At 45.5% G+C, this 24,584-nt stretch overlaps 1 protein-coding gene across 1 annotated transcript; it reads right to left on the bottom strand.

Annotated features, from left to right (window-relative positions):
• Window positions 1-656: 656 nt before the first annotated feature.
• Window positions 657-24,337, bottom strand: LOC149432735 (NACHT, LRR and PYD domains-containing protein 12-like). The gene is made up of 6 exons (XM_089665028.1): window positions 24,220-24,337; window positions 20,978-21,013; window positions 15,758-17,549; window positions 11,084-11,170; window positions 6,828-6,995; window positions 657-2,553 (listed from the first exon to the last, which is right to left on the bottom strand). The coding sequence occupies exons 1-6, from the start codon at window positions 24,335-24,337 to the stop codon at window positions 2,238-2,240; spliced, it is 2,517 nt and encodes an 838-aa protein (XP_089521154.1). The 3' UTR covers window positions 657-2,237.
• Between the last annotated feature and the right edge of the window lie 247 nt (window positions 24,338-24,584).

Raw genomic sequence — 24,584 nt, forward strand, 5'->3', positions numbered from 1 at the left:
AGGAGAGGAGAGTAGGTGATAATCTGATGGTTTGGGGCAGGGAGTTCCAGAGGATGGGTGACACCCTGGAGAAGTCCTGGAGATGGGCATGGGAGGAGGAGACCAGGGAACTAGAGAGAAGGAGGTCTTGTGAGGAGCGGAGTGTGCGTGCTGGGCGGTACTTGGATATTAGGTCGGTGATGTAGTTCGGGGCAGTATGGTGGACGACTTTGTACGTCAGTGTTTGGATTTTGAATTTGATCCGTTGCGCAATCGGAAGCCAGTGGAGGGATTGGCAGAGGGGGGTGGCGGAGATGGAGCGGTTGGAAAGGTGAATGAGTCTGGCTGCCGTATTCAGGATGGACTGAAGAGGGGATAGCCAGCGGCGAGGCAGGCCAGTGAGGCGGGAGTTGCAGTAGTCGAGTCGTGATATGATGAGGGAGTGGATGAGCTGTTTAGTGGTTTCTGGGGTTAGGAACGTGCGGATTTTGGCGATGTTGCGGAGGTGGAGTCTGCACGAGTTTGTTAAAGATTGGACTTGGGGCTGGAAGGATAGGTTGGAGTCCAGAATGACACCAAGTACTCTGGCCTGGCCTAAAATATTATATTACAGTCTATATTTGGACTGATCGAGTACATCAATAATGGGCGGACTTGCACCACACACACATAGCAGATGAGCAAAGGGTTAATTTTTATTCAATAAAGAAGTCTTTTACTGTATCGCATAAAATGTAAGAATATTTTCAGCCAATGAGCACCGGTGACTTTTAGCCGTTCAGTAGCACAACCAAAAATCTACATTCAGCCTAAAACAGAGAGCGTGCCGTGGGACTTCTGTCAGCTAGCTCCCTGTGTTAATCTGAAAGCACTGAGTGAGGCCAGCCTACTGCCCCTCCCACTTTCAGAGCTGGTGCAGTACAGAAAGATAATACTATCAGGACAGATTTAGGCACTCAGGTTCTATGTATTCAAAGCTCAACTCTGGCGACACTTATAAAAGGTGACAATGCCTGGTGTTCCTGCATTATATCCTATGACATAGTCGGGGGGGGGGGGGGGGCCCATGTGGGCTTATGATGCTGACAAGAGTTCTGGATCAACACACATGTGAAAGCATCCTAAAGTGCTGTTGGATGATCACACCTGTGTAAGGGCACCTTAATGCTATCTTAGATCATCACAACTGTCTAAGGGCACCCAAATGCCATCTTGGATCATCAACACCTGTCTAAGAGCACCCAAATTAGATCTTGGATCATCCAACCTTTCTAAGGGCACCCAAATGCCATCTTGGATGATCAACACCTGTCTAAGGGCACCAAAATTGGATCTTGGATCATCAACACCTGTCTAAGGGCACCCCAATACAATCTTGGATCATCACACCTGTCTAAGGGCACCCAAATGCCATCTTGGATCATCAACACCTGTCTAAGAGCTCCCAAATTAGATCTTGGATCGTCCAACCTTTCTAAGGGCACCCAAATGCCATCTTGGATGATCAACACCTGTCTAAGGGCACCCAAATTGGATTTTGGATCATCAAATCTGTCTAAGGGCACCCAAATACCATCTTAGATTATCACACCTGTCTAAGGGCACCCAAATGGGATCCTGGAACATCACACCTGTCTAAGGGCACCCAAATGCCATCTTGGATCATCACACCTGTCTAGGAGCAACCAATTTTGATGTTGGAACATCACACCTGTCTAGGAGCACCCAAATGGCATCTTGGATCATCACACCTGTCTAAGGGCACCCAAACTGGATGTTGGATCATCACACCTGTCTAAGGGCACCCAAACTGGATCTTGGAACATCACACCTGTCTAAGGGCACCCAAATGCCATCTTGGATCATCACACCTGTCTAAGGGCACCCAAATGCCATCTTGGATTATCACACCAGTGTAAGGGCACCCAAGTGGGATCTTAATTATATTGTAAAAAAAGACACTAAATGCAACCACGAATGGTCATGCCTGAGTAAGGACCCCAATGGCAAACATGAATTGTCATGCCTAAGTACACCCAAATGTGATCTTGGATCATCACCATCATCAGCATCATGTATGCATCCAATGCCATTTTTCTATGTAAACATGTGGCAGTTACTTTTGCTTCTGAATCTGACACCCGTGTGCAATAAGACTGTATGGTTGTTGTTGCTGTAGAACCTATTGAATCATTCCTGAAATTGAGTGATCATCTATGAATTCCACTAACAAGTCTTTTATTGTCTTCCTAGTTCAATCATCCAACATCTTTGGAGGCTTGCAGGAGTTGATGTATCTCCCTCTCCAGCTGCTTGGCCCTCTCTTTCACGTCGTTGGGCCTCTCCCTAGAATCCTCCTTCGCCAGCTCGGACAGAATATTACGCAAGGCGTCAGCGTGTTTCGCAGACTCCATCTGCTGGGGGTTTTCCCTCAGTTCCTGCACCCAGTCCAGGTAAGCCTGCAGGAGCCCCATGTCCCCCATAAAGCTGCTGAGGATCTTCAGATTGGGCAGACGCCTCTGCAATTCCAGAAGCACATCCTTCCCTCTGTCGCTTAGCTTGTTTCCCACAATCCTTTGGAGAAAAAAGAAAAATGTTGAATGGTCATTACAAGCCAGCATTCTGTAAATAGCATTTTCAAACTTGTCTGTTATTGTATGCATTATATATTTTCTTCTAATTGAATTTTCAGATGTTTCAAAGTCAAGTATTGAGACCCATAAGTTTGATATTCAGAGATAAAATATCTACTTTGGGTGGAAATGGCTTTTAAAGTGACTCCAAATGTGTTTTCCAATTTTTCCTTGGATAAGTGTCTCCAGCACAACCTTTGTCTGTAAAATTCCACCTCTATTGTCATCCACAACCTGGATTTAAGTCTTTGTGAGTTACATACACAAATGTTTGTAGACACCTGACCATTGCACCTACACTATATAGACAAAACAATGTATAAAAAAAGCAAAAGAGGGTGCACCAGCCTTGTGCATTAACTGAGGCACCATTTATTTCCAAAGGTAAAACTCATAAACAGTAGAAGTCAACATGCTAATCACAAATCTCCAAAAGAACGACCAGAACGGATATGCATGCCTCCAGATGGACTTGCAAGATGTTATACAGTCCTACAGACACTATTGTGTTTCGAGGGTCCACCCTCATCATCAGAGCCAAAATTATGAGACCTGCTCACGTTATTCAATTGCAGTTACTGTTAATCCCACAGCATACAAACATATTTTAGACAATTGTTCTCTTCCAGCTTTGCAGTTACAGTTTGATAAAGGACTTTTTCTGTTCCCGCATGGCTGTGCCCTGAGGTACAAAGCCAGCTCCATAAAGACATGGTTTGATGAGTTTGGTGTGGAGAAACTCAAGTGACCTAAACAGATCCATGACCTCAACCTTTCTAAACACCGTTGGGATGAATTGGAACGCCAATGGCGAGCCAGGACTTCCCACCTAGCATCAATACCTGACCTCACAAATGCTCTTTTGGCTGAATAGACACAAATTCCCACAGACACGCTCCAAAATCTTTGGAAAAGCCTTTACGGAGGTCCTTTTTTGTTCCAGAATGACTGTGCCCCTGTGGACAAACCCAGCTTCATAAAGACATGGTTTGGTGAATTTGGTGTGAAGGAATTCTATTGCCATCGTAGAGTCCTGACCTCAACCCTACTAAACACCTTTGGGATGAATTGGAATGCTAATTGTGAGCCAGGTCTTCTCATCCAATATCAATACCTGACCTCATAAATGCTCTTTTAGATCAAGGGAGGAACTCAAGTGTTCTGCAGAGAGCTCAGAACCGTGCTGAACATGACATATGTACACAAAGCCAGACATAGTTTGGTCAGTCTGGTGTGAAAGAACATGAATGTCCTCCACAGAGCCCTTACCTCAACCCTACTGAGAGCTATTGGGATGAATTGTATCGTTGATTGTGAGCCAGATCTTCTCTTCCAATGTCAGTACCTGACCTCATAAATGCTCTTTTAGCTCAATGTCCACAAATTGCCAAAGACACACCCCAAAATCTTGTAGCAAGCCTTCTTAGAAAAGTGGAGTCTGTTATGGCCCCAAAGGGGAGGTCAACTCCTTATTAATGCCCATGTCTTTTGGTTTGGCCAGCAACCCTACATAGGTGTGATGGTCCGGTGTTCATAGTTTTGGCCATGTAATGTACACCACCTACCTGCACTGTGAGAGCTCTGTATTTCATATGTATCTGCTGCGGCTGTCAGTCTCTCCTTCCCTGCGTGCCATGCTTTCCTACCTCCCAAATCCTAATATTCTTATTAGCTTTCTGCTTTCTCCAAACTAGCCATGGTGGCCCTCAGCAGAACATACACATACAGTTCAAGATTTACATACTCAAGCTGTATTTAGTTGGTAGCTCTCACTGGAGTAACCATGTTTGCATTGACTATCACCACTTTTATAAGAGCTACTAGCTACTACAGTAAGCAATTGTAATAAAAAAGAACCAGACTCTCATTACCCTGTGCAGAGCATGGTTCCTAGTGCACTTAAGTTGTCTTACCCCTGCTCTGCCAGGAGGGAACTGTCTCGCCAAGAAAGTAGACATGAGGCCATCTTTGGGACAGTTGGGTTTGTGGTTGCACTGAACAGTGGGGATGAATTCATTCAGCTCTATGACCAGCATGAAGCCAACTCTTCTGAAGTTGGGCTCATTTGCATACCTTCGGCTGGGAATTTACAGCTTGCCTCCTGGGAAGTGGAGGGCAGGAAGATGGATTGTGCTGCACATAAATATATAGCAGATAAGGCACTGTGTTTTCTCACTATGTACTAAACAAAGGATAAAGGATGCCCCAAGCTTGCATCTTTAACCACTTGAGCTCCAGAGGATTTACCCCCCTTCCTGACCAGGCCTCTTTTTGCTACTCGGCGCTGCACTAATTCAACTGATAATTGCGCGGTCATGCAACGCTGCACCCAAACGAAATTTACGTCCTTTTTTTCACACAAATAGAGCTTTCTTTCGGTGGTATTTGATCATCTGTGCGCTTTTTATTTTTCACGCTATAAACAAAAAAAGCCAAACATTTTGAAGAAAAACAATATTTTTTACTTTCAGCTATAAAAAATATATAGTAAACTCAAAGTTGGTTATAAATTTAGGCCAAAATGTATTCTGCTCCATGTTTTTGGTAAAAAAAAATCCCAATAAGTATATATTGATTGCTTTGTGTGGAAGTTATAGTGTCTACAAACTATGGTATAGATACTGCAATTTACGCCATTTTTTTGCTATACAGCGCTGTGCTACTTTAACGGACAATTGTACGGTACATAAATGAAATTTACATCCTTTTTTTCCCCACAAATTGAGCTTTCTTTTGGTGGTATTTGATCGCCTGTGCGGTTTTTATTTTTTGCGCTATAAAAAAAAAAGGCTGACAATTTTGAGGAAAAAAAACAATATTTTGGACTTTTTGCTATAAAACATGTCCAGTAAAAAAAAATTTAAAAATCAAATTTAGTCATAAATTTCTGCCAAAATGCATTCTGCGACATGTCTTTGGTAAAAAAAAAACCCAATATGTGTAAATTAATTGGTTTACGTGAAAGTTATAGCGTTTACAAATGGCGGGAAAGATACTGGGATTTTTAGGTTTTTTTTATACTAATAATGGCTACGATCAGTGACTTATGGCGGCGATCAGTGACTTATGGCGGGACTGCGGCGGACATTCTGACATTGGGGGGTACTGATTTGGGGACACTGACATCCTCAGTGACACCAATACAGTGATCAGTGCAAAAAAAAAAACACTGACACTGTACTAATGGCACTGGGGAGGAAGGGGTTAACTTTATTTTGCAGGGAAGGGTTATCTGAGTGAGGGGGAGTGTTTTACTAGGGGGCGGGACTGTGTACTGAAGGGAACACCGCTGATCGGGAGATGGAAACTCTTCTGTCCCGGTCAGCGTGTTCTCGAGCTGTCAGGGAAGTGACAGAGAGCACAGCTACTGCAGCTGTGCTCTCTGTCACTGATTGCCGCCGATCGCCGGGTCATAGCCAGTAAGGACCGGCTGTGACCCGGCGACTGACATCCACGGCTGTGATCGGTGGGACAAGCAGGGCGGCGGCGCGCCTCGCACACGCCCCCTACCGGTTTACAAATCACACGTTTTAAAATGTGGTTTTGCCTGCCCGTGCCGCCCTGCCGCCGTATTTCTACAGTGGCTGGGCGGCATGTGGTTAACGCTTATCTACAGCCAAAATGTTTTATTAAAAGTTGAAGCTGTGTCTGCTTATATTTCGTATTCCATGGTCCACCACCATGCTCCTATCTTGCAACAGACGGAAATATGTATATGGCTGCTACCAGGCCGAGGAAATTCACCAAGACTAGGCAATGTCCACTGAGTGTCTATGGCTGAAAGAACTGAAATCCAAAGAATGAAAGGAGAGGGCCAAGGACAGTCATACTGGGGGTGAAAGCGCTAGATGATGCTGGATGTCCTCCAGCCAGGAAATGAGGCGGAGCTCTATATGACTCAATGCAGCTTCTAATGCACATTGTGAGAAGCTCACAGTGTGCAGTGAAATCAGAGTAAGTCATTTTAGTCCAGGAGAGGAGCCGCTACAACTGTGCAAGACTGAAGGAAAGCTTGGCAGGAGGAATTAAATTTGGTTAAAGTGGAGAAGGGATGGGGCTTCTTTCAGGTTTTTTTTTATTGCCATCTGTGTCCCTAATGGGGATAATCGCCCACCTGTGTTTTATTTTCCAAAAAAACTGGTCTGTCTATAGAGATAAGTGCCATTATAACCCAACAAGCAGGGTTGGGGTGTATCCACAGAGAAGGGTACTCACGTCAGCAGGCGCAGAGTCCTATTGTTGGCCAGGCTGGGCAGTAAGTTGTCCAGTCCACTGTCTGTGATCCCGGTTATATCCAAATAGAGCTCCTCCAGGGTCTGGTTATGTCTTAATGCATCCCATAGGCACCGCACACCTTCTGAGCCGATCCTGTTACCGCACATTCTGCAAGGCCAAGAAAGAGACAATTTCACACTGACTTTTCCGTTATTACTCAATTATGCCATTTAGAAGGAGAATTCATGAAAGATATGTTTAAAACAGAGGTGAACAAGAGCAGATTCCCAAGATTCGGCCCTCCAGGAGTGTTTCACCATAACGTACTTGTATACACAGACTTGCCCAGCAAAGTGATCCCTCCCAGCTCTACCATGACCATGTTCCCCTCCATCGCCAATGCTTCCATCTTTACCTGTTTTTTTTGATTGGGTTCGGAGTCTTCAGCCTTCTTGGTTGCCGGGCCAGAATAATGTAATTCCGCATGGGACTTGCTCTGTCCCAGCACAGAACCTCGCCAAGACTAAACATTGAGCTGCACATGTATGGCTCAGTGTACATTTAGTTTCACATTTGTGCATCTACAGGGGCGGACTGACAACTCATGGGGCCCCCGGGCAATAGGGGATCATGGGGCCCCTGTGTCCTTGCCCAAACTCAAAAAAGCCTATGAAAAAGGTGCCAGGGGCATCTCATGGGGCCCCCTACTGACCCCGGGCCCTCGGGCAGTGCCCGTGTTTCCAAATGGTCAGTCCGCCCCTGTGCGTCTACATTTTCATGTGTTTTTCATGCATTTATAATGAGCTTTTTATGTATTTTTCATGTGCTTCTATTGAAATCTATGGGCCCAAATGTTCTACAGCCTACCAAAGGCAGCGCCTGCATCTTTTTTCTAAGTTGCACAGAAGCGTGTTGTGAATTGGTCCCATAGATAATAATGGGATTCCTTTTGTCATGCATTATGTCGCATGATGGCCAAAGTGCAACGAATCACACATTTGTGATGTGGGACGTAGCCAGGACAAGAGGAATCCCAATATCGTCCAATGGGTCCATTCATACCTATGAAACCTGCAAATTAAAAAAAGATTCAGGAGCTTCTTTTGGTGCTTTTTGGGATTGCGTTGAAAGTACTTAAAAAAAAAAAAAATGGAAAAATGCATGAAAATGCAGTCATAAGTGTGAACATAGCAGGCCAAAAAAGTTCTGACATACGCATAGAAGCATCTATGACAGAAAAGACAGAGTTTCTTCCAACATAAAACAAAAACCTGCCAGTCATCAGTTGTAAAAAGAAAGACTTCACTTCCGCACTTTATCAGTTAGGGTAGATTTAGACATGCGTCTACATCTCCCTTCCCTCTGAAGCCTGATCCACGTTCGGATCACACATTAGGGGCTGCTGACAGGCGGTGAGGAAGAGATGCGACACCTTCACACCGCCTGTTTGAACCTCAATTTTGCAAAAAAAAATGCCGCGTTAAATGCCGACTTGAATATGTAGTGTTTGGCAGGCTTGCCGTCTACCTACTGATACATGTCAGGTCAACTTTGCTGTGGCCGAGGCATGTAGACATCCCCGTCCGCTGCCTATTGCGGCTTGGGGAGGGGGGGGGGCTTTTGGTGGGTGGCAAAAACGCAGCTCAACCACACATTTTTGCCACCCTCCAACTGCAAGTCTAAGCGAGGCTTAAAATGAAACCCTGAATTAAAGTTGTTCTTCCAAAAAAAAAAAAAAGGTGAATACTTACCTCCTCTGCTCCCAATAAAAAATCTAATTGTCAACCGAAGTCTCTTCAACAACTCAAAATTTGGGGAATGTCAGTTTCCTGTCTCCTGCTGCATTCAGTGATTATTCCTGCCAACCCCTATGTCACTACAGTAGAACTGTCCATTAGGCCAGTAAAGACAGTGCCAGGACAAGGTCAGCTAGAGCCCAAGGTGAACATGCCAAACTGTCCCCTCCCCCCTCGCCAGTATGAGCATTATGTGTCAGCAACCCCCCCCCCAAAAAAAAAAAATTGGCACTAATCTGCATTCTTGTCCCTTAAGCATAAATTGCCCCTCGCCCACTGAAATCTCCCTCCCTGAACAAATCCTTCTCCCTCCTACCATTTCACCTCTTCTAGCACAAGCCCCCCAGATCAACCCTCCTAGCACAAATCTTCTTCCCCCATGCCCCCTCTTAACACAAATTCCCGCAAATCACCACTCCTAGCACCCTCCCCCCAAATTAACCCTCTTCAGGGGCAGACTGTCCATTTGGGAACTCGGGCACTGCCCGAGGGCCCGGGGTCAGTAGGGGGCCCCATGAGATGCCCCTGGTACCTTTCATAGGCTTTTTTGGGTGTGGTTTGAGTGTGGGCGAGGACACAGGGGCCCCATGATCCCCTATTGCCCGGGGGCCCCATGAGTTGTCAGTCCGCCCTTGACGCTCCTAGAACAATTCTTACCCCCCCCCACTGCCCCCCAAATCCCCTCCCCCCAATCTACTTGCAGCCCCACATCACATGATACCACAGTGCCCAGGGCAGCCACCCCTTCTGCCCACCTCTTGTCCCCGCCCTGAGTACAGGTATTTGCTAGATGACTTTGACAGAATGCATATTGGTATAGAGCCATCAATGCAACCTTGCCGTATACAATACATGACCAAATGTTTATCTACACTTGACCATCACATCCATATGAGCCCGGATGGACATCACATTCCAAAACCACAGGCATTAATATGGAGTTGGCACCCCTTTCAGACTATAACAGCCTCCACATTGCAGGGAAGACGTTCCACAAGTTTTTGGAGTATTTCTCTGGGAAATTGTGACCATTCGCCTTAAGATCATTTGGGAGGTCAGGTACTGATGTTGGATGAGAAGACCTGGATCTCAAGAAGTAGCATTACAATTCATCCAAAAGGTGTTCAGTAGGGTTGAGGTCAGGGTTCTGTGGAGGACACTCATGTTCTTGCACACCAAACTATGTCTTTATGGAGCTGGATATGTGTACATTGTCATGTTCAGTAGAGGTCAGAGCTCTGTACAGGACACTTGAGTTCCTCCACACCAAACTCATCAAGCCATGTCTTTATGGAGATGGGTGTGTGTACATTGTCATGTTCAGTAGGGTTGAGGTCAGAGTTCCGTACAAGACACTTGAGTTCCTCCACACCAAACTCATCAAGCCATGTCTTTATGGAGATGGGTGTGTGTACATTGTCATGTTCATTTGGGTTGAGGTCAGAGCTCCGTACAAGACACTTGAGTTCCTCCACACCAAACTCATCAAGCCATGACTTTATGGAGATGGGAGTGTGTACATTGTCATGTTCATTTGGGTTGAGGTCAGAGCTCTGTACAAGACACTTGAGTTCCTCCACACCAAACTCATCAAGCCATGTCTTTATGGAGATGGGAGTGTGTACATTGTCATGTTCAGTAGGGTTGAGGTCAGAGCTCCATACAGGACACTCAAATTCCTCCACACCAAACTCATCAAGCCATGTCTTTATGGAGATGGGAGTGTGTACATTGTCACGTTCAGTAGGGTTGAGGTCAGAGCTCCATACAGGACACTCAAATTCCTCCACACCAAACTCATCAAGCCATGTCTTTATGGAGATGGGAGTGTGTACATTGTCATGTTCAGTAAGGTTGAGGTCAGAGCTCCCTACAAGACACTTGAGTTCCTCCACACCAAAACTCATCAAGCCATGTCTTTATGGAGATGGGTGTCTGTACATTGTCATGTTCAGTTGGGTTGAGGTCAGAGCTCTATGCAGGACCCTTGAGTTCCTCCACACCAAACTCTTCAAACCATGTCATTATAAAAGACCTTCTCCAAACTGTTACCACAAGGTTGGAGGAGCACGGTTATCTAAATGTCTTTTTAAGCTGTAGTATCACCAATACCCTTCACTGGAAACACCTGAACTCAATCATTTTGAGGGTTGTCAATATAGTTTTGGTCATATAGTGGACAGGTGTGATGGTCCATATGGTGTACTTTAAAGTGGACTTGTAGCTGTGCCTTTCATAGGCAATGCACAGGTCCGCTTTATCCTTTATGCTGTAGTCTACACTGTGGTTGTCCAGCTGTGATATAACTCCATTCATTTCCAAGGAACAATAAATTGAGCCTTTTTCAATCCACTCCCTTGGCTATACTAAAGACAGATTTCCTTTAAGTGGACTATGAATACCAATGAATGAAGTAGGCAATACTTAGAAGAGCCTCCAGATATTGACGTTCTGACTCACAGAAGACTTTTCACTTGACACGAGGGTGATTTCAGCACATCAGCCTCGATCTCCGCGGCCTCCTTATCCAACGAGTTATAGCGCAGGCTACATAGTAATAAAAGAAGGTTATTGACACATATGGCGAACTCATTGCAGCAGGCAGTATATGCTTGTACGTGCTAACAACCAAAAATACCGAGAGGCCACAACCGTGCAATAACCTTCAAAACCATTTAGACACAAACCTGCTTTTATGTAAAAAAAACCTTTGCTGGTCTTTCTTATCAAATAATTTGAAAGGTTTCAGTTGTCCACAGCAATCTGCCACCCATGGTTTCAAGCAAAAAAAGTTGCATGCCTTTTATACTTGAGTGACCTGGTGACAGGGTCTCTTTAAAGGCTTCAAAAATGTCGTCTAGGAGGAGTGAAATGGTCAACTATGCTTCACACAGGGCATCGTAGACATCTACATTTGTTTGGTTAAGACCATTTGACCATAAAAGGCTGCCAATGTACCAAAATGTCCTAAAAATTGGACCTGCCACCAAATTTTTAATGCAACTCACTTCAGTGCTCTGTGGCAGTGTTTCTCATCCAGGGTGCCATTTGGGTTCATGAACGGCAAGTACGGGATGACATGACTTGCCATGGTGCCGGATTTGGCACCCACCAGCACCATAACAACCAATGACACTGTAGGGCTGGATACATGATGTCGTTCATTGTCATGGTGTTGGCGGCTGGCCTGCTTGCACTAGGGCAATGCATGACACTGATCCAGGACAGGTGGCATGCAGGACTGCCCCCAGCATTCAGGAAAGGATGGAAGTCTGCCTCTTCCAGACCTGTTCCACCTCCCGCCCTCTGCTGGAGCCAAACGGTAGGGCTGTGATGTGAAGAGGGGACTGTGTGATGGGGATGGCATGTGATGGGGGGGGGCTATGTGATGGGGAGGGAGAGTGCTCTGTGATTGGGGGAACTCAGTAGTGATGGGGGGACTCTGTCATGGGGTTACTGTCATGTATAGGTAGGCCTATGATGTGTAGGGGAGACTCTGATATGATAAGGTGAATTTGACATGAAGGCGGGACTCTGATGGGGGAGTGCTGACATGATGGGGGATCTCTGATGTGATGAGGGGGGCTCTGATGTGATGGGAGGACTGATGAGAAAGGGTATTTAGCAGTTTAGATGTACAAAAATAATTGCATTTCCAGGTTCTGTGTACTGTGGGAGACCAGATATAGTGAATGCAGGGTCTGGGGAGACCAGATATAGTGAATGCAGGGTCCGGGGAGACCAGATATAGTGAATGCAGGGTCTGGGGAGAGCAGATATAGTGAATGCAGGGTCTGGGGAGAGCAGATATAATGAATGCAGGGTCTGGGGAGAGCAGATATAGTGAATGCAGGGTCCGGAAAGAGCAGATATAGTGAATCCAGGGTCTGGAGAGAGCGGATATACAGTTGCAAGAAAAAGTATGTGAACCCCTTGGGATTACGTGGAGTTTTGCATGAATTGGGCATAAAATGTGCTCTGAACGTCATCTAAGTCACAACAATAGAAGGACACAGTCTGCTGAACATAATACTACACAAACATTAGATGTTGCCATGGTTTAATTGCAGATAACATGTAAACATTCACAGTGCAGGGAGGAAAAAGTATGTGAACCTTTGGACTTAATAACTGGTTGACCCTCCTTTGGCAGCAATAACCTCAACCAAACGTTTCCTGTAGTTGCAGATCAGACCTGCACAACGATCTGGAGTAATTTTGGACCACTCCTCTTCACAAAACTGTTTCAGTGTAGCAATATTCTTGGGATGTCTGGTGTGAATCGCTCTCTTAAGGTCATGCCACAGCATTTCAATCGGGTTGCGGTCAGGACTCTGACTGGGCCACTCCAGAAGGCGTATTCTGTGCTGCTGCAGCCATTGTTTTGTTGAATTACTTGTATGCTTTGGGTCATTGTCCTGTTGCATCACCCATCCTCTGCAGAGCTTCAGTTGGCGGACAGATGGTCGTACGTTTTCCTGCAAAATGTCTTGATAAACTCTGGAATTCATTTTCCCATCAATGACAACAATTCGTCCAGGCCCTGAGGCAGCAAACAGCCCCAAACCATGATGCTCCCTCCGCCATGTTTTACAGTGGGGATGAGGTTTTGATGTTGGTGTGCTGTGCCTTTTTTTCTTCACACATAGTGTTGTGTGTTCTTCCCAAACAACTCAATGTTGGTTTCATCTGTCCACAGTATATTTTGCCAGTAGTGCTGTGGAACATCCAGGTGCTCTTTTGCAAACTTCAAACGTGCTGCAATATTCTTTTTGGACAGCAATGGCTTCCTCCGTGGTGTCCTCCCATGTACTCCATTCTTGTTTAGTGTTTTCCTTATTGTAGATGTGTCAACAAAAATGTTAGCATGTGCCAGAGATTTCTGTAGGTCTTTAGCGGACACTCTGGGATTCTTCTTTACCTCATGCAGCATTCTGCACTGTGCTCTTGCAGTCATTTTTACAGGACGACCACGCCTAGGGAGAGTAGCAACAGTGCTAAACTTTCTCCATTTGTAGACAGTCTGTCTTACCGTGGACACATGAACATCAAGGCTTTTGGAGATACTTTTGTAACCCTTTCCAGCTTCTTGCAAGTCAACAATTCTTGATCGTAGGTCTTCTGAGAGCTCTTTTCTGTGAGGCATGGTTCACATCAGACAGTGCTCCTTGAAACCAGTAAACCCAAAACAGGTGTGTGTTTTTTAAGGGCAGGACAGCTGTCAGCAACACATCCAATATCATCACACTATTTTTAGTCAAGGTTGGCTCACTCCTGGCTCCAATTAGCTCTGGGAGAAGTCATTAAGCTAGGGCCTCACATACTTTTTCCTCTCTGCACTGTGAATGTTTACATGTTATGTGCAATTAAACCATGGCAACATCTAATGTTTGTGTAGTATTATGTTCAGCAGACTGTGTTCTTCTATTGTTGTGACTTAGATGACGTTCAGAGCACATTTTATGCCCAATTCATGCAAAACTCCACGTAATCCCAAGGGGTTCACATACTTTTTCTTGCAACTGTAGTGAATGCAGGGTCCGGGGAGAGCAGATATAGTGAATGCAGGGTCCGGGGAGAGCGGATATAGTGAATGCAGAGTCCGGGGAGAGCGGATATAGTGAATGCAGGGTCCGGGGAGACCCGATATAGTGAATGCAGGGTCCAGGGAGAGCGTATGTAGTGAATGCAGAATCCGGGGAGAGCGGATATAGTGAATGCAGAGTCTGGGGAGGCCAGATATAGTGAATGCAGATTCCAGGGAGACTGGATATAGTGAATGCAGGGTTCTGGGAGACCGGATATAGTGAATGCAGGGTCCGGGGAGACTGGATATAGTGAATGAAGGGTTCTGGGAGACCAGATATAGTGAATGCAGGGTCTGGGGAGACCAGATATAGTGAATGCAAGGTCCGGGGAGACCAGATATAGTGAATGCAGGGTCCGGGGAGACCAGATATAGTGAATGCAGGGTCCGGGGACACCAGATATAGTGAATGCAGAGTCCGGGGAGACCAGATATAGTGAATACAGGGTCCGGGGAGACTGGATATAGTGAATGCAGGGTCCGGGGAGACCAGATATAGTGAATGCAGGGTCCAGGTTTAGTAACACTTTCACCTTGCAATTTGAAAGTGTTTGCATTTGGAAAAAAATATCCAGCTCTAACCAAGACTTTTTGTAACAGCATAGGGATGAGTAGAACCTTTGTCAGGTTTTAATTTCTTCACTGGAGAAGTTTCTTCTCACTTCCCATTAAAGTCAAATTCTGACACTCAGGGTGTCCTAAGAACAGGAAGGAAAGAAAATGGGAACAGCAAAAAATACCCAACAGAGGTTCTATTGCTGATCATGTTTGGAAAGTATACACTTCTTGTCTCAATGGCAGGAGCAAAGAAAGTTCGGAGGACGTACCCCAGTGAGGATACAGAATACAAGAAGGATCCAACAGAGATTCTAATCAATTACCAGTCGATGCAAAATGTAAAAGTTGAGTTGGCTACACCTTCAAACTCTGTCATGTGTATTCCACTGTGTAATCCAAACCCAGGCCGTGGATAAGGGGGTACCACCAGGCCTCCTGTACAGGGCCCAGGCCAGCAGGAGGGCCCAGGCAGCTGGATGAACCGGGTGTGGGCAGGGAGGGCGATTGGCATGGCGGCGGGAAGGCAATTCATGGAATGGACCCCTGTATGTCTCTTTCTGCAGCAGATGAAAGCTGCATTCTTCTCCTCTCCATCCTGCTGGCTTTCAGCTGCTACAGAGAGACCCAAACAGGTGATAGGTTTTAGTAATTGCCCCCCCCCCCCCACTGCACCCATCACACTCTCTGTGCACCATACGCTGCCCAGGCCCCCCTGAGTGCCGCTACCCCTGCAGTGGTGCTGACTTCCCACTGACAGCTGCAAGCACACAATTGGATCCTTCAGGATGGAGAGTGGGAGAAGGGTCCGGTAAATATGTTGCATTTACCAGCCCCTTCCTTTCCTGAATGAACACAGTAACGATCGCTCACTGTGTTCATTCATAACTGAACTGTGTTTTTGGGGGGCCCTGTCAGGTTGGCTGTATGGGGTCCCATGATTTCTAAGAGCAGCCGTGTCCAAACCTAAAAGGAATGAGAGTTGTACTTACTATAGTGTTTGGCAGCGATGAAGAAGAGGTTGAAGCCTTTTCAACCCCTGGATGCCGATATTTGTATAGCCAAGGTTAAAGGTCCTCAGTCTGCTGTTGGAGTGTTGCAGTACATAGCTCAAGGTGGCACAGTCTGCACGATTCAATATCACTCTGAATAAGTTGACCTCATCTATCATGGGAGCAACCGCTTTCACAACGGACTCTTGTTGTAATTCCCTTAGGCAATGCAAGAGGTTCAGGAGCCGCTGGTTAACTTCATACATTATTTTCTCTGTAAACCAGTTGCTCAGAGGTTCCAGGAGGTCATTTTTGAATGGACCTACCAGTCCCTTTAATTTTCCTTTAATCCTATAACAAAGAAGGCCCATGAAGAATCTGGTGAACATTTGTAGGTTCTCCCAACGATTTGGTATCATAGATTCCATGGTGGTGGACAGGAGCTGACTTTGGATTGGGTTAGCAGGAGAACATCCAAAGCACCAGAGATCAAGGCACTGGAAGAGCTCCTCTGGAGAGGAACCGATGGACATGACACAATAGAGTGCAGCAAAAAACTCCTGAACAGTCATATGGAAGAAGGCAAACATTTCAGACTTGGTTTCACCATCCACGTGGACAAGTATTCTGTCCATGAAGGTGTCTGGTGCTTTGATATGGTCAAAACCAAATTTTTGCAAATCTGCCTTACTCAATAAGATCTTGCCTTCCAGCAAACAATGGTAAGCTAGATTTCCAAGCTGATAAAGGGTCTCTTTCATAGAAGATGCAATGGGTGGACAGCAAAGTACAATAGGCTCTCCTGTTACATTCTCCTCTTCTGATGAATTGTCTCTCAAATGCAAGAGAGTGCAAAGGTAGGAATGGTAGACCTCAGTCATAGTCTCCGGAGGCTCCTCGAGACACAATGATTTCTTTTGAAAGAAAGGACCTAGCACAGAGCAAATGATAAAACAATACAGAGGAATGAAGCAAAGTCCTGAAATAGTATCATTTTTTATAATATACTGAAATACTTCCTCCGATATCACCTCTTCTCTAAAGATCCTGAAACAAAATTCCTTCACTTGGCTTTCCTCAAAGCCTAAGATGACAACTTTTCGATCAAAAGCCTCCAAAGGAAGGTATGGCCGTGGTCTACTGGTCACCACGATAGATGCCCCTGGCAGAAGAGAGCCTTTCAATAGGCTGTAAATTAAATCTTTAATAGGTGCTGGATCCCTGAGACTTTTCATCAAAGTCCCATCATTTAACGAATGCCTAAATTCATCCAGCCCATCCAGGACCACCATTAATCTCTGGGGGTGCTTACAGAGATCCTCAGAAATATCATTCGGTAGAGGATGGTATTGTTTTAGTAGGTCTAGAAGACTTAAGGGTTCTTCGAACAAGTTCAGCTCCCGGAATACAAAATTAACAGCACAAATGATGTTGCTGAAGGCTTTCCCAATTGCCCACTCATACAAAAGTCTTTGCATGGCAGATGTCTTTCCAATCCCAGCTATCCCAGTGACCAGAACCTTCTTTGGACCATTACACCCTGCATCCAGAGTGGAGAAAATATCTGCAAGGTTGATTTTTTGATGCCTGTTATGTTCATAGATGCGAGCTCTTCGGTTGGCCAACACAAAATACTCATGTTCTCCTGGCAACCCCATGGGATCTTCATCGGTGATAAATAGTTCAGTATATCGGATCTCCAGCATTTCACAGCACGTATGGGATGTATGCAGCTTCCCCTGAATCTTAATATTCTTTTTCAACATGAACTGCTTGTGATTTTGTAAAGCAGCTGAAAAAAGATTTCAGTGTTAGTAATGTATTAGTATGGGTCATTCCATCCAAAAATGATATGCGTCCCCTACACTCCACGGAAACCGCCCTACTCAAAATCACTAATGACCTGCTAACCGCCAAAGCTAATGGCCACTACTCAGTCCTCCTACTCCTCGACCTTTCCGCGGCCTTCGACACAGTTGACCACCCCCTTCTCCTTAATAAACTACACTCCCGTGGCATTAGAGACTCTCCTGGCTCTCCTCCTATCTATCCCAACGCTCCTTCAGCGTTACCTATAATGCTAGCACCTCCCCCTCTCTCCCCCTCTCTGTTGGGGTCCCCCAAGGCTCTGTCCTCGGGCCCCTTCTCTTCTCCATCTACACCTCCTCCCTCGGCAAACTGATACACTCCCACGGCTTCAACTATCACCTCTACGCCGAAGTCATGCCTCTCCACCTCTCCACCCCTCACCTCACTCCTTCAGTCTCCACCCGTATCACCCACCTACTGAACGACATATGAGACTGGATGTCGCTCCATCTCCTCAAATTGAACCTTTCCAAAACCGAGCTCCTAATTTTCCCCCCAGCCCGCCCCCCCCTTCCTCTCCATCACGACCAACAACACCATCATCAGTCCTACCCCGCAAGCCAAAGTCCTAGGTGTCACTCTAGACTCAAACCTGTCCTTCCAACCCCATGTCCAGTCGCTGGCAAACTCATGCAGGCTCCACCTCCGCAACATCTCCAAAATACGTACGTTCCTAACCCCAGACACTACTAAACAACTTGTTCACTCCCATACTCTTCGCTCCTCACAAGACCTCCTACTTTCTAGCTCCCTGGTCTCCTCCTCCCACTCCCGACTGCAGGACTTCTCCAGGACTTCCCCCATCCTCTGGAACTCACTACCCCAATCCATCAGACTGTCACCTACCCCACTCACCTTTAGGCGCACCTTGAAAACCCATTTCTTCAGGGAAGCCTACCCCACCCTCACCTAACAGGCGATCTCCTCCACTCTTCCTACCACTTCATCCCCCACAGCCACTTCCTCCTGTACCACTATCCCCTCCCTCCTAGATTGTAAGCTCCAAGGACAAGGAGCAGGGCCCTCGAACCCCTCGTGTTTTGTTTTGTTACTGTATTGTCTCATGTACTGTCCCCCACTATAATGTACAGCGCTCAGCAAACCTTTTGGCGCTATATAAATACTGTATAATAATAATAATATGCTAAGGAAACTGGTACTAAGAGAAATATAGAAGCTCCCATTGCTGACCTCAACATGCAGCAGGCAGCCAGTAAAGTCACAATTCTTGATGTGCATATTTGTTTTGGGTCCGATAGCATTGAAGCTATGGGTGAGCCAGGCAATTGACATTTAAAAAAAAAAATGATTTTTATTGAAATTTCAAAATTACAACAAATGGGCAGTAGCATAAACCACTGCCAGACAAATACAAAATCCACAATCAAAAAAAGAAAACCAAAAAACCTCTAATGTTTCCCTTTAATGCAGTCTCATATTGGGTGCTTCAGCTACCAGCTATGGGGCACCAAAAGGCCTTGTGGTAGAACATAATCAGAAAGCACAATGCGATCAACCCAAGTGACTCAATGAGATATGACAGAACTCCAAGCTTCCACACAAGGAGAAGATAAAAGGCTGTAAAATGAGTAGCGGTACGACGTCTCTTGAAGAGAGACGCGGTTAGGAGTATCACTCCCAGTGAGATAAGAAATTGGGCTCAAAACACCATGGGAAAGAAGCTCGGGGGGGCAGTCACACACACAGGTCCGTAATAGTATCTGAGTGCTTTAACCACGGGTTCCAAATTTGGTCAAACTTGGTGGGACAACCTCTACTATTATAGAAATCCTTATAAAGGGGAAGCACTGAGTTAGCCAGAGCATTCCATTGCTGGATAGAAGCAGTAGTCATTGGGCGTCCTCCATGAATGATGGTTCTTGTGACCTTCTTCTCCCTTTCTTAGTTAATCCCAGGACATCTTTAGATGTGCTTGCCTGGCTGTCTGCTGCCTGCACCAACCTGCTGGTTTTTAGCTAAACTTATGGGCCAACGACCACTGATCCCTCAGTAGACTTTTTACCTCCTCATGAGCTTTCCATTGCTGGATAGAAGGGGGGTTAGGCGATTTCCATTTCAAAGCAATGAGTTTTCTAGCATAGTACAACAATATACTCAAAAGAACTCTCATGATCTTACAGGAAGCCAAGGGCTCCACCAGGCCCAACAAGCAGACCCCAATTGACATTTTAGGGAGGAACAGCCAACATTGCCCACATTGTCTGGCTCTCATCTCTCAGTAAAACTTTATTGTCTTCTTTTGGTGGTTGTTAGCCAATCAGATGACGTTTTAATACTTCCCAGAAACCTCAGCATGGAGTTTTTTTGCAGTTCCTAGCTCCACCCAGCTGCTGTGGACTTTTGACTTTGCAATCTAAAATGCAGTAGTCATTGGGCGTCCTCCATGTATGATGGTTCTTGTGACTTTCTGCTTCCTTTCTTAGTTATTCCCAGGACATCTTTAGATGTGTTTGCCTGGCTGTCTGCTGCCCGCACCAACCTGCTGGTTTTTAGCTAGACTTATGGGCCAACGAGCACTGATCCCTCAGTAGACTTTTTACCTCGTCATGAGCTTTCCATTGCTGGATAGAAGGGGGGTTAGGCGATTTCCATTGCAAAACAATGAGTTTTCTAGCATAGTACAACATACTAAAAAAAACTCTCATGATCTTACAGGAAGCTATGGGCTCCACCGGGCCCAACAAGCAGACCCCAATTGAAATTTTAGGGAGCAACAGCCAATATTGCCCACATTGTCTGGCTCTCATCTCTCAGTAAAACTTTATTGTCTTCTTTTGGTGGTTGTTAGCCAATCAGATGACTTTTTTTATACTTCCCAGAAACCTCAGCATGGAGTTTGTTTGCAGTTCCCAGCTCCACCCAGCTGCTGTGGACTTTTGACTTTGCAATCTAAAATGCAGTCGTCATTGGGCGTCCTCCATGTATGATGGTTCTTGGGACTTTCTGCTTCCTTTCTTAGTTATTCCCAGGACATCTTTAGATGTGCTTGCCTGGCTGTCTGCTGCCTGCACCAACCTGCTGGTTTTTAGCTACACCTATGGGCCAACGAGCAGTGATCCCTCAGTAGACCTTTTACCTCGTCATAAGCTCACCACTGGTGACAAGGAAGGATCATCCATATCTGAGATAGCAGGATGACTGTGGGTGTGTTGAGGACCACACTAGCAGCAGACCACAGAGACCCTGAACATGTCCAGAAGTCCTCAAATTGTTAGCAGGCGTTTGGATGATTGTAGTTTGAAATTAAATTTGTACTGTTAACTTTGCCCCCTAAAAAATCATGCAGGCACAACATTTGTGAAAATGATAAGTAAGCAAACAACGACAAACCTTCCAGGGGAGAAGGTCCAACAGGTGCCATTTGACCTGTAAGAAAGAAAGATATTATAACTTCTGGGATAGTTATGACTTGAAGTATATGTCCAGTAATAACCTGGGTGTTTGGTTCCCGTTGACTCAGGCACACCACCAGAACTACATCTCTCAATAGACTTTTCCCTACATACACTGTATTGGCAGATTCTTGGTACTGAAGGCAGCAGGTAAAGAAATCAATGTATGCAAGAGGAATGGACAGAGAGGGCCTGGTGATGGTCGAAGTTCTGTAGTCCAGCAAGCAGTGCTGACAACACTGCCTGGGATTTATGTGCAGCAGAGGCACCGTGTTCTCAGCCCCAAACAGAATGTTAGGAGCACAAAGGACTTCAAGGAGGTCAACAGGTATTTTTCTGTACTTGCAGCTTTTTAAAGGGATAACACATGGAAGAGTGTTATGTATTGAAGATATGTACTCAATATGTTTTTGTTATTTTGTCATATACTTTATAAAAGGTGTCTTCTTTAGAAACATTGCACCCAATAAATTTGCAGTTGTCATTTCCCAAGCATAGGTTGGGAAATAAAGCAGCCAACATTGGGTTGGGTTGCTTTATGCAACACCAATGAATTTCATGTTTTTAAAGGGAAACTAAAATGGCTTTGGTCCCATTTTATATATATATATATATATATATATATAATATATTTTATGAGTTTATACCTACTAAGCTTCCCAAGGACTAAATGGACACCACATGATCAATGAATGGCTTTTAGTATCAAGCCCTAAGAGAAGAAAGAAGTAACAGCATTCTGGTTGGAGTGCATGCCAAAGAACAATAAAGTTGACTGCACACTGATTCTATCTATCTATCTAGTTGTATCTGACCCTTGGCGATTGCATGGGCCGTCACTGGTAAGTGATTTTTTCCATGAATTCTCTTAGCAATTATTTTACAGGATAGGTTGCCAGGTCTTTCCCCAACCCCCACCATGCAGGAGATCCCGCATGGCCAGGGATGAAACTAGGACAATTTAGACAGGAGCCAATTAACCTACCAGCATGTCTTTGGTGTGTGGGAGGAAACTGGAGTACTTGGAGGAAACCCACACAAGGGAGAACATGCAAACTCCATGCAGGAGGTGCCATGGTCAGGAATCGAACCCATGACCCATTTACTGCAAGGCAGACATGCTAACCACTAAGCCACTGTGCCGCCCACACACTGATTACATGGGGTATATTCTTTTGCTTTTTTAAGAAAGCTCAAAATATAGGGGTCAAGACGAGCCCTGATTGGACCACTACCACATGTGGTATATAGAGCTGGTTGAACCTAGTGGTGTTGTTGTTTTTGGAAGTTGTATCAAAGCCTAATAAAAAAATTCAGACTTTGCTGTTTGAATATGGAATGGGAGAGTGAAAGCGGAGATCCAGTGAAAATAAAAAAAAAAATAAAAGTCAGCAGCTACAAAAACTGTAGTTGCTGACTTTTAAAAAATGGACACTTACCTGTCCCTTGGTCCCACGGTGTACCCCTCACCCCCTAAAGCCCATTTCACCGGCCACCTTGTGTTCCTGGCTGACTTTTAAAAAACAGCCACTCACCTGTCCCACGATCCCGCGGTGTCCTCCCCCGCAGCACGTTACATAGGCAGTCTGGTGTTCCTGGCATTTTCAGTGTGGGCCCCCGGCTGTGACAGCTTGCGTCTTCACAGCCGGGTGCCCACTGCGCATGCGCGAGTAGTACTGCGCTTTGTGAATGGCCCCGTAGTCTTCTGGGACCTAGAAGACTATGGGGAGGGAGGGGGGGGAGGACAACTCATGCTTCCTATCACCTAGGCGATTGCAGCGGAGGTGGGAGCGGGTACCTGTCAGCTTGTCAATTTCAGGTACCTGCTCCCCCACCCCACCCCACCCCCACTTCCTAAAGGTGCAAATCCTTAAAGGGGACCAGTCCTTAAAGCGGAACTTCCCATTTTTGGTGGAGCTCCGCTTTATGAAGAAGTCATAATACCTTTAACTCATACTCATGTATGTGATAAATGTAATTGCAGTTTGAGCTATTGAGGTTTGTAAACAACAGAAGTTGTTCTCAGGAAAACAGATCTCAGACAACACGTGAAAAGGAAACAACAAAGTAGGGAAATTGATAAGTAAACAGAGATTGACATACCTTCGTGGGGAGATGATAGAACAGTTGATCCTGCTCTTTGATCTGTAAGAGAAATAATGTGTTTTTTTTCCAATGGCTGTCTAATTTGTGGAATAATTAACTACGCTTGTTTGCTCTAAGTATATTGTGGAGAATGGACTGATAACATTGATAACACATCCTGTAGTGATGTCGGTGTCATTTATTTACCGTACTCCTTATTTCTACCTGTTGAACCAGATGGACTTGTGCCTTTATTTGCCCAAACTATGTGCCTATGTAATGTATAAAGTGCAGGTTAGCATATGTACTGTATTAAAAAAAAAAAGACAGGGACAATTTTTCCTGCAGTGGGGCCCATTCCTATTTATTGGAAACGCCATTTGGTGACAGATTCCTTTTTAAAGGAGAGTTCCCCCAAAACTGATATTTCGATTTTTGTGGATGCCGGAGAGTTAAACCAGTTCCTTCTATCTTTCTGGGACTCTTTTGGTAAGATCTCTGATTTCTGGATCTGCATATCTGTTATGCCAGTTATGAGTGGTTCCTACTATCCTTGCATTGAATTAGCACACCTGCTATGTGCATTATGAGGGGCTCCCACCATCCTTGTGTTGAGTTCCAGGGTCTTCACACCTGCTATGCCCATTATGAAGGACTCCCATCATTCCTTGTATTACTTGAGCTCTGGCTGCTATGCCCATTATGAAGGACTCCCACCATTCCTTGTATTAGTTGAACTCTGGGTCTGAGCACCTGCTATGCCCATTATGAAGGACTCTGACCATGCCTGCATTGAGCTCCAGGTCTGTACACCTGCTATGCCAATTATGAAGGACTCCCAGCATCCCTGTGTTGAGTTCCCAGGCTCTGCACACCTGCTATCCCCATTATAAGGGGTTCCTACCATCTCTGAATTAGATTCTGGGTCTGAACACCTGCTTTGCCCATTATGAGGGGCTCCCACCATCTTTGTGTTGAGTTCCAGGCTCTCCACACCTGCTTTGCCCATTATGAAGGAATCCCACCATTCCTTGTGTTAGTTGAGCTCTGGGTCTGCGCACCTGCTATGCCCATTATGAAAGACTCCCACCATACCTGCATTGAGCTCCAGGTCTGCACACTTGCTATACCAATTATGAAGGACTCCCACCATGCCTGCATTGAGCTCCAGGTCTGCACACTTGCTATGCCAATTATGAAGGACTCCCAGCATCCCTGCGTTGGGTTCCCAGGCTCTGCACACCTGCTATCCCCATTATAAGGGGTTCCTACCATCTCTGAATTAGATTCTGGGTCTGAACACCTGCTTTGTCCATTATGAGGGGCTCCCACCATCTCTGTGTTGTGTTCCTAGGCTCTGCACACCTGATATGCTCATTATAAGGGGTGCCCATCATACTTGTGTTGAGCTCTGGGTCTGCACACCTTCTATGCCATTTAGGAAGGATCCATGCATTAGG

Source organism: Staurois parvus, unplaced genomic scaffold, assembly GCF_062004578.1.
Source record: "Staurois parvus isolate SC_StPar_1 unplaced genomic scaffold, SC_StPar_1.0 ptg002113l, whole genome shotgun sequence".
Taxonomy (NCBI): domain Eukaryota; kingdom Metazoa; phylum Chordata; class Amphibia; order Anura; family Ranidae; genus Staurois; species Staurois parvus.

Coding starts and splice junctions, on each gene's coding strand:
- LOC149432735 (XM_089665028.1), bottom strand. CDS start 24,337: ATGCTGGGAGTCCTTCATAATTGGCATAGCAAGTGTGCAGACCTGGAG. Junction 21,014..24,219: donor AGACCTGGAGCTCAATGCAG/GTATGGTGGGAG, acceptor TCTTTCTTACAG/GTCAAATGGCACCTGTTGGA. Junction 17,550..20,977: donor TGGACCTTCTCCCCTGGAAG/GTTTGTCGTTGT, acceptor ATCTTTTTTCAG/CTGCTTTACAAAATCACAAG.